The 11,064-nt window shown below is 47.6% G+C and overlaps 1 protein-coding gene across 1 annotated transcript; it reads left to right on the forward strand.

Moving 5' to 3' along the window:
• Nucleotides 1-8,387: 8,387 nt before the first annotated feature.
• LOC308300134 (AT-rich interactive domain-containing protein 1A-like) lies at nt 8,388-10,457 on the forward strand (the record flags this gene model as incomplete). The annotated part of the gene is made up of 1 exon (XM_080743931.1): nt 8,388-10,457. One exon carries the CDS (start codon nt 8,388-8,390, stop codon nt 10,455-10,457), a length of 2,070 nt encoding a protein of 689 aa, XP_080600057.1.
• Between the last annotated feature and the right edge of the window lie 607 nt (nt 10,458-11,064).

Below are 11,064 nucleotides of genomic sequence, written 5' to 3' on the forward strand. Positions count from 1 at the left end.
GGGCGGGACCGGAGCGACTTACAGTAAGTAATCATATCTTTACTGTATATACAGTAAGATTCACAGTCCTCACCGTCAACGGCGCCATGGTATTAACCCTTTCAATGACGGTGAGGACTGTCAACGGCGGCGAAAAAGTTAAAGGGTGGGGACAAAGGCTAACAGATGGTCAAAACGGGTCCTATGACAACAGGTATATTGGGGTTTGCATTAAAGGATGGGGCATTCATGGGGTCCGCTCCAAAAAAGAAAATAAAAGAGACAAAAACAAACATAAGACAAGCGACAAAGCGTGGGACTGGGAGGATGACTTGAATGATGCAGATTTAAGCAGGCTGTGTATTCTGCTTAAAGAAGAAACAAACAAAAAGCGACAGAGATCTCATATATGGGCATAAAATGGACGCAGATAAACAGATATCTCCATATACGGGCATAAAGGGACACAGACGGACAGATACAGAGATCTCCATATATGGGCATAAAATGGACACAAATAGACAGATATCTCCATATATGGGCATATGGGCATAAAATGGACCCAGAACTATATCTGCAGTGATCTTCATATATGGACATAAAATGGACGCCGACAGACAGACAGATACAGATATCTCCATATATGGGCATAAATGGACACAGGCAAACAGATGGTCAAAACGGGTTCTATGACAACAGGTATAATGGGGTTTGCATTAAAGGGCGGGGGATTCATTCCCTATTTACATCGTTCCCGAGTTGGCCAGGTCGCCGACTAGCTTCTAGTATGAGTAATGCATGGATGAAAAATACAATGGCAGCTGATTATATATGCTGTAGGCGCACTGTAGCAGAATCAACATTGAAATTGTAATTTGATTTTGTCTCTATTGATTAAAAAAGCCTTTTCTTTGATAAAAAAAGAAAAGGCAACTCTTGCCACTGTGTGCGATCCATCCTCCTATGAATACATGTTGATCTAAAAGGACACCACACCAGTCAAGTCAGAGCGCGGTAGTAACCAAAAAGTCTATTCATTGTCTGTGAATCCCCATCAAGCACTGACGAAGGTCCCGGGACCGAAACGCTTGCTTTTTTTATTTTCACTGAGCACCGAGCACTTTACAGTGGGTGTCGCCCTCCATTCCGACATGTCGCCACTCCGAAATTGACTTCTTATTGTCGGAGTGGCGACTCTTCCATAGGGGTTAAGTTTAGGGTAAGGGTTAGAGATACGGTTAGTGTCGGAATGGAAACATGTCGGAAAGGAGACATATCGGAGTGGCGGGGTGTAACCCTTTACAGTATGGGCATCTAAAAATAAATCACCTGATCTCTGTCGTTTGGGTTAGGTAAGATCTCTCCGCTCCCCCAGGTACACTGAGGGGCTATCTTTTTACCACCTCTGTCCTGGGGGGGGGGGGGGGTTCACCCGGGCTATATATCTGGGCACACCTCCAGCAGACTCGTCACTGTGTCATCGTCCACAGACAGCAGGCATGCATGCATCCCATTTAGTCTAGTAGGAAACGCAGGGTGGATTTCTTTCCCGCCACCAGTTTTTTTCTTAAACCTTAAAGGGTATATTTTAAGATTCTGCCAGGTGCCAAGCTGAAATATCGCCCCAAGGGGTTCATTTTAATGATTTCTTGCCCATCTGTGCGGAAACACCCGACGCTGGTCTGGAGGCAATTACGCCAAACCTGTGCCAGTCTGGGCAGGTCCTTCCCAGAAGGAGGAAAACCGACGTCGGGGACGAAGAAAGACTAGAGGTGTTTACCTCCCACTGCATGCTTCAAAAGGTGACGTTTCACTGAACTATAATTAGTCATGCAGCAGGTGAAAGCATTAGCTTCTGGCTAATCTCACATACTGTACAGTTGGTGCCTCCCTCTCTCTCTCTCTCTCTCTCTCTCTCTCTCTCTCTCACACACACACACACACACACACACACACACACACACACACACACACACACACACACACAGGTTTTTATACATCACTTTTGGGGACATTACATAGACTTCCATTCATTTTCTGTGGCCTTACCCTAACCTCTATCCCTAACCCTAACCCAAACCGTTGTGGGGACCTACTATTTTGTCCCCACAATGTAGGAGGTCCCCTGCATGTGACTGTGTGAACATGTTTTTAGTACCCAAAAGTGATGAAAACAAACACACACACACACACACACACACACACACACACACACACACACACACACACACACACACACACACACACACACACGCACAGCAGAGCACAAGGTGCATCAGATGGCGTGCGTAACAACGCTGCACAAGTGGAACATCATCATTGTTACTAAAATAGTGATAAACTCCACTACTACTGCACAATACAGACCCTTCCTTTCTCCCGCTGCTTCCTCTATTGTTGTCTATGTGAGAGCAACAATGACAGAGCGGCCGCGCGGCTATATTTACCCAGCACGTACATGGAGAAGAGCAGGGCCCTGCGCTCCTCGCGCCCCTCTGTATACAATGACCATTGTTGTCCCATAAACAGCCAATAAACAAACAGCGTAGATGCGGCATGTTTAAATGTGTGTGTGTGTGTGTGTGTGTGTGTGTGTGTGTGTGTGTGTGTGTGTGTGTGTGTGTGTGTGTGTGTGTGTGTGTGTGTGTGTGTGTGTGAGAGAGAGCTGGCATCCTTATGTTGGACAAAATGTACAAAATCTGTAGTAGAAAATGTTCAATCCACTACTAAAACTGTAATACAGTAGGTAAATGGCACAAAGGTAAAGTAACATCCATTCTTACGTGGTGGACCATGGCTTCAATGCGTACCAAACTTGGTGCAAAACTGTTCAGGGGGCTGTCATGACAGTAGTCACACCACATAGGGCCCATCTGGCACATCCACGTAGGTCCAATCTGCACCAAACTTGGCGCAAACATTGTTTGGGGGTCTGGCATGAGAAGAATCAGACACACACACAAAAAAGAAGAAAAGAAAATTGTCTGTCTGCCATATCTGTCAGTATGTGTCTGTGTGTTTATTGTTTAATGTGTCTTCAGAGCGCAGCACTGGAAATAATTAATGTTGCAACTACCGCCGTTAATGTAGTTGGTGCCGATTTAAGATGCATTTGCAACTTCTGTGGACTGTGTGCTTCATCATGATCATCAAGCTGGCAAGCTTTGCAAGAAGGAGCTGCTCACTGATGGAGTGGACCGATCTACAAGCACACAACGCCTCGCACCGCAAGGCGTTGTGTGCTTGTAGATCGGATGTTTTCACTACTTTTGTGAGGCGGCCTTGAATGATGAAGCAGGGCTTTACTTTGCGAAAGAACAAACACATTCGGAGATATGAGGTTTCCACCTGACAAAGACGATATACTAGTAGTGTTGTTGATGCTCTTATACCACCATTATTACTGGGGTTGGTGTGGGCCTGACAGTAGCCCCCCGCAGGCCGCAAATGGCCCACGGGCCGCCTATTGGGGAACCCTGGAGTAGACCAACAGCCGACACTGAAAATGTGTCTCGAGTACTACTAATGAGCCTGCCTTTGGCAGTGTCAGATGTGCGCTGATGTGTGTCGTGGTCGATGAGTTGCTGTCATGTTGTGTTAATGCATCGCATGAGTTGTCAAGTTGTCATGTCTCCGATCAAACAGCTCACCAGTCTAAACAACCCGCCCAAGTCAGTCAAAAGCCATCAATCCTGTTAGTGGAGGCACTTTGCTACGCAGGGTTGACCCAGTTAGTGGAGTGCTGGAGGTCCATTACTTAGTCTTGACGTGAGCAGGCCTTGTGAGCGGAATGTTGCAGCCAGGAACAAATCCCTAGATCGGCTGGGAAAATCTCAGTGTGAGAATTTATCTGAGAACGTGTTCTCACACCCCTGGGGAATTATCATTCTCTTAGCCCTTGAGCATTGATTGATTGATTGATTGAATTCTTTATTGGCAGTTCGCATATAGGGAAAGCACAGGACAGTACGGTTCAGATACAAGGTTTACTAATAGGATTTGGTTTACTAATTGGATCTCTAATAGTCATTAGAGAAAAGAAAAGATGAGTGTTAAAATGTTTTCATTTACTTCTTTCTATCATTTTAGTGATTTGAACAATTTTGATTTGCATGCAAGTGGCTATTATGTATTTTTAGACCAGAAATTGACGGCTTATTGTTTCTAAAAAGACATATTTAGCCACTTGTATGCATGCCCCCAACAACTGAAATCAAAATACTAAAATAGCTAAAACAATAGAAAGCAGTAAAGGAAACTTTTTAACACTCATCTTTTATTTTCTCTAATTACAATCTAAAATATGAACCCTTGTTGTAAAAAAAGCAAAGTTATCCTTTAAGAAAACGAGGGGGCATAGTTTGCCTGCTACCCCAGTGGGCCGGGACATACAGTAGGGTTGATTCTTATGTAATCTTTTGCTACTTCTATAAAGGGGCGTTATTAATTAGACGCTATAACGTACAGTAGGCTGAGTGCTGCGTCCGTCACTCAATGAGTCTGTCATCAATCTGTCAAGTGAGGGCCTCCCTCTGCGTGATCCCCTCACAGACGGCCCATTGTTGCACTGACCACTGGAGACCAAAATACAATCAACAGACAATAGTAGGAAGACACCATGGAAGGCTGGCCTGCAATCAGCTAGTGTAGAAAACAAACACATCTTTGCATATGTGTGCGGACTAATTGAACTGCTTTTTGTGATTGTCATGGCAGCCGGCTGGACAGAGACAGACAGACAGACAGACAGACAGACAGACAGACAGACAGACAGACAGACAGACAGACAGACAGACAGACAGACAGACAGACAGACAGACAGACAGACAGACTGACTGACTGACTGACTGACTGACAGTCACACACACAGTATGCAGACAAACAGTCAGGCAGACAGACAGCCAAAACAACAGACAGAGAGGCAGACATGTAGACGAACAGATAGACAGGCATACAGAGAGATATCCTCTAAATAGGAATGCATAAACAATGTGTCTATGCCAAAAATATACTAGTAAGACGCCTCAGGGCGACATGCGACCTCGCCCTAACATGCGACCTTGCGCCAATTCTTGGCCATCTGGCCAGTGATATCGGACCAGTTACCTATATATGGTTGATCAACAATGTTATGTCAAAACATGCCCATATTTGGTAATGCCCATATTATGAGGATCCCTGATGTCATCGATATATATCACTGGCCAGATGGCCAAGCCATGGCCCATATCTGTATGGCTGGTTCACATAGGGATCTCCATATATGGGCATAAAACGTATGTTAATTAGTAAAGCCAAGCAGGGCCTTGGCGAGTAAGGGCCTGGGTTTGATGCCTGGGGATCTCCATATATGGGCATAAGGGGGTACCCTAACAGGGCATCATCTGGGAATGCCCATACTGTATATGGACATTTTATTTATTTTATCCTTTATTAATATATATCCATATATATGGACTTAATATTAACGTTTTCGTGGAAGGTAGGGTGTAAATCAGAGTAAAGCAGGCTCTTAGGCCAGTTGGGGCCTGGGATTGATGACATCAGAAATCTCCATATATGGGCATGAAACGGATTTTGTTTCTGGGAATGCCCATATATGGACTTTTTATTTTATTTTATCCTTTATTAATAATAATATGTATCCATATGCATACAATATATTGTATGCCCATACATGGAGATCCCTATCTGAACCAGCCACACAGATATGGGCCATGTCTTGGCCATCTGGCCAGAGATATATAGCGATGACATCAGGGATCTTCATATATGGGCATAAAAGAGATTCTGGGGAATACCCATATATGGACTTTTACATAGGTGATGTCACCTGTGATATCACCTGTGATGTCACAGTGACAAGGGAACCAACCAACAGACTGTAAAAAGGTGTACTGACTGACTGACTGACTGACTGACTGACTGACATTTCTCATAGTAAACTGTCGCAATCACACATATTCTTCTGACTTGTGGACCCAAATGACTGAAACTAGAAAGGGGCGCTCCATGGAGTGCATATATCCACCAGTTGCAGGCTGTTATAAAAATAAATCTTTTTAGAGCATTATGAACAAGGTCTGAACTGTTTGTGAATATTAATTTTAAAACATTCAACAACAATTTAATCGCTTTTTGAGCATATTTTCCAAAACATGTGCATACAAATTCTCATTACCGCAACGTTAAAACGTCAAGACGATTAGGAAAGCTAATCGTTTTGTTCAAAAAGTGGATGGATTATTAACAGTCATGCACAGTTACACGAAACTCTGAAATAAAATATTTTTGTAAATTTACGTTTTTTATTTGAATTTCACAGATTTCTCTCATTACCGCAACGCCTTTCATAAATTACAACCCAATCTTTTACATATTTCATTGAAACATGATATGTTTTCAAAATGATATGGCAATCCTGAAAGAACATAACATATTGATTCTACACCATGTATTTTTAAACAATTTTATATTTTTCCATGTATTAAATTAACACTAAATGAACACCTTTTTTTTACAAAATTGAAGCATAAAAATAATGTCAGAGGTTGCTGATAATGTAAATTTCATTTATTTATTTATAACATCTGGTTTAAATGATAATGGTACATTTACGACCCCATCAGCCCCCCCCCCCCCCCCCCCAATCCTCCCCACGACCGCACTTCTTCTTCTTTTGATAAAAAAAAGACCCCACTGTCACCTGCCCGCGACCCCATTTTGAGTCAGGACCCATAGTTTGAGAACCACTGAGCTAGGTGAAGCTGGGTGAATTTTCCTTGCGTGAGTAACAAGCTGCGGAAAAAATACCATTTATACAACATCCTGATATGATAGCAATAGAGTGCAGTTGGTATGATGCCTTTCAGTTCTTTGTGATACCCTTGTGAACCATAAGGCAGTAACAGAACATAAGACAATGGATCATATGCCGGATGCATCGCATCGATGGTTTGTATCCTTCCTTCTCTGAGTTGAAGAGTGACAGCTAACTTTCCAAATTGCTCAGAGTTCGTAGCTCCAGGAAGAATAACAGCTACGTCGCTATCCCTTGATGGTAAATCAATTGTTCCTTTGTTCTTCTGGAACAATTCTGTTGATTTTTCTCTTTCTGCTTTCCGCTGACTCTTATGACTTCTCTCTGAGTTTCTGCCGACTGTGTGGGGCCCCAGTCAGGCCCTGCACCACCTACAGGCCAATATTTGGGGAAAATGTTTAAACATTTTGTGATTATGAGAAGTAGAGACACATCTGAAAGTGGAAAAGTATATGGTCAGCAAGGCTTTTTAGACAATTGAACAACTACTGGGCGTGGAGTTACAGATGGACAAACGGACAAACACACTATTGCTGTGGTACGCATTATAGTGAGATAAGATTAGATTATGACATTCAAATATTAATCTGATCCACGGTATTACTAATTCATCCTTTGTCCATTACCCAGATCAATGACGGTCAGTGTATATCTAAAACATCAATAATAAGTGATAAATAAATATTACCAGTAAGACGCCCTAAAGGGCTAGGTCGCACAGGACGGAATTCATTTGCAAGTGTGATTCGAGTTGCGGTTGGTTGTTTAAGTTGGACAAAATGTGGACAAAATATTTTCCCAAATATGGATATGACTGACGTATGACATCATAGATGTCTTATGTTATATGTTAGACAATATGTATATATTGGCATTCCCAGATATGGGCTTAATATTGATGACATCAGAGATATCCATATATGGGCAAACAAGGGATTCTGTTAGTGTGGTTCCCCTGACAGGGCATCATCTGGGAGTGTCCATATATGGGTGTTGCCAAATATGGGTCAACAATGTGATGTCACAACAATGTGATGTCACAACAGGTCAGCTATTGAGGCGTTACCCATCCTGCCTCAGACGGACAGACAGGATCTGGGTTTCATAGTAAACTTCTCCCTATACGGTCGCAATTACTATTAATATAAACTGTTGAATGATAAAACTATTTCATTAACGTTTTATCCCGCAGCATTGACTATGTTGAATTATTTCCTTGAATATTTTGCTGTAAATGTCAATCTTACGAAGACCGAGCCTCACTCACCTACACATTATGTGGGTAGTTGATAGGTAGCCATAGTTACCCACTGAATATTGGTACTCCAAGTCTATATGGAGATACCCGACTCTAATACCCCAGTCTGTCTGACCTTACAAGCTCCATATTTGGACCGGGCGAGATATATCTTCATATATGACAGCTCCATTTATGGAAACGGCAAAAACATCTATCTGCTGACATCAGTATGACGGGTTCTGATGTCAGACAGTACACAGATGAGCACTATATAAAGAGTGGCATTACCCACTGAGAGGCAAGAGGCTAGCGGAAGCTCTACACCGACATGACTCCTATGGTCCCTCCATGTCCCAGCCGCTGCCTTCCAACTACCAGAACGCACAGAACCACATCCCACAGGTAACGAGCCCGGCGCCCATGACCCAGCCCATGGAGAGCAGGACGTCGCCCAGCAAGGCGCCCTATATCCACCCGTCGGGCCGGTGGGTGGAGATGCAGATGCCCGCCTCCTCCCACATAGGCCACGCCCCCTTCCAGCCGCCCCTCATCCGGCGGGACCCAGTCAGCTTCCCGCCCGGCTCGGTGGAGGCGTCGCAGCCTCACCTCAAGCGCCGGCGGAGGCTCACCGCGAAAGACATCGGGACGCCGGAGGCTCGGAGATTCATGATGTCTCTGAAGTCAGGTCTTCTGGCAGAAAGCACCTGGGCCCTGGACGCCATCAACATTCTACTGTACGATGATGACTCCACCTTTAACCTCGGCCAACTGCCTGGCTTGCTGGAGCTGGTGGTGGAGCACTTCCGGCGGTGTCTCATCGAGATCTTCGGCATCCTGAGGGAGAGTGAGGTGGGCGACCCCGGCCAGCGGACCCTCATTGACCCTAACGCCGCCGAGGATGCAGAGGACTACCTCCCCGTGCCACCCGAGCTGCTGGACCAGCGCGACACCAACGAGGACGACCGGAACGACCAAGACGAGGCAAAGACCAATCCTCCGCTGCCGTCCACTCCTGTCAAGGAGCCCACCGCCTCCACCCCGGAGGCTGTCATCGTCCTCGCTGTTGAAAAGCCCAAACAGGCCAGCACGTTCGATAAACTCCCCATCAAGATAGTGCATAAGAAGAACCCCTTCCTGGGCAGCCACTCGTCCAAGCTGGGCCAGATCAGGCAGAGCTTCGACAGCGGTCTGATCCACTGGAGCCTCGGTGGTGGCGACACCACAGAGCACATCCAGACCCACTTCCAGAGCCGCCGGCACCTCCTCAAGGCCTGGAAACGAACGCGGTTAGCGGCGGTGGCGGACAGTGAAGGCCGCAAGAACGCCTCGAATGCACCCCGGACAGCCTCCGAGGTGACAGCGTCGACAGAAAACCCAGAGCAAGGAGGAGGAGGAGCCAAGACGGCGAGCAGCAACCTCAAGATCCTGGAGGACGAGCCGTACACCAAGAACGAGACGCCGTTCAGCGCGCTGACGGACTGGCAGGACTCGCTGGCCTGCCGCTGCGTCTGCGTGTCCAACATCGTGCGCTCGCTGTCCTTCGTGCCCGGCAACGACCAGGAGATGGCCAAGCACCCCGGGCTGCTGCTGCTGCTGGGCCGCCTGCTCCTGCTGCACCACAGGCATCCCGAGCGCAAGCAGGCGCCCTACGACACCTACGAGAAGGAGGGCGAGGGTGTGAGCTGCGAGCGCGACGGCGAGTGGTGGTGGGACTGCCTGCAGGCGCTGCGCGAGAACACGCTGGTGACGCTGGCCAACATCTCGGGCCAGCTGGACCTGGGCCTCTACCCCGAGAACCTCTGCCTCCCCTTGCTGGACGGCCTGCTCCACTGGGCCGTGTGCCCCTCGGCCCAGGCCCTGGACCCCTTCCCCTGCAGCGTGGGCCCCGCCGCCGGCTCCATGTTGTCCCTGTGGCGGCTGGTCCTGGAGACACTCGCCAAGCTCTCGGTGCAGGACAACAACGTGGACCTGATCCTGGCCACACCCCCCCACAGCCGCCTGGAAAGGCTGTACAGCGTGCTGGTGCGCGCCGTGGGCGAGCGGCGCCAGGCCGTGTGCCGCGAGATGGCTGTGGTGCTGCTGGCCAACCTGGCGGCGGGCGGCGACGACGGCGTGGCGGCGCGCGCCATCGCCATGCAGAAGGCCAGCGTGGGCAACCTGCTGGGCTTCCTGGAGGACGGCCTGGCGGCGGCGCAGTTCCAGCAGGGGGCGCTAGTACTGCAAGGGCCGCAGCCCACCAGCGTGGACATGCTGCGGAGGGCGGCGCGCGCCCTGAGCGCCCTGGCCACGGTGGAGGAGAACCGCTCGGAGTTCACGCTGTACGAGTCGCGGCTGCTCGACATCGCGGTGTCGCCCCTCGTGAACCCGCTGGTGTCTCGCGTGATCTGTGACGTACTCTTCCTCATCAGCCAGTCGTGACGGCCGCTGGGGGGTTCTTTCCGTTGACCCCAACACCCGTTCTTCTCTCCCCCGGTCTCCCCCCACCCTTTCTTTCGTTTGTGTGTCTGTTGTTGGAGATCCCTCTCTGTAGAACCAACCGTGTGCTGTGAGACCCCAGCGTCCGTGAGTGTCAGTATCTGTCTCTCAGTCCTTATCCCCTTGTATGGGCATTAGAGGGATTCTATTAGTGTGGTTGCCCTAACAGGGCATCATCTGGGAATCAGATGTAGAGGTCAGCTCCATATATGGAGATCTAGGTGATGATCCAGTCTGCATGTATACAGTAGATATCCAGGGTTTGATCTTTGATGAGGTGATGTCATGTGATGTCACAATGCCATCAAAATTGTGGTGTTACAGAAGGACGTACGTACTGACAAGATGTGCTGGTTATCATAGTTAAACTGCGACCTACGGTCGCAATAATTAAGCAGCCTTTGTTCTAGCCACGTTTCACATGCAGCGGGAGAAGCAGAGGGCAGAGATTATGTCTGTATGTTTCCCATCCTTTAGAAGTGACTTCCCGTCTTTTGAAGACGTTGCATGTCAGAGGACACTCACAGCTAGCTTTACATCAGCTCTGCTC

The sequence above is a fragment of the Nannobrachium achirus genome, assembly GCF_963921795.1.
Source record: "Nannobrachium achirus genome assembly, chromosome: 2".
In the NCBI taxonomy this organism is placed as follows: domain Eukaryota; kingdom Metazoa; phylum Chordata; class Actinopteri; order Myctophiformes; family Myctophidae; genus Nannobrachium; species Nannobrachium achirus.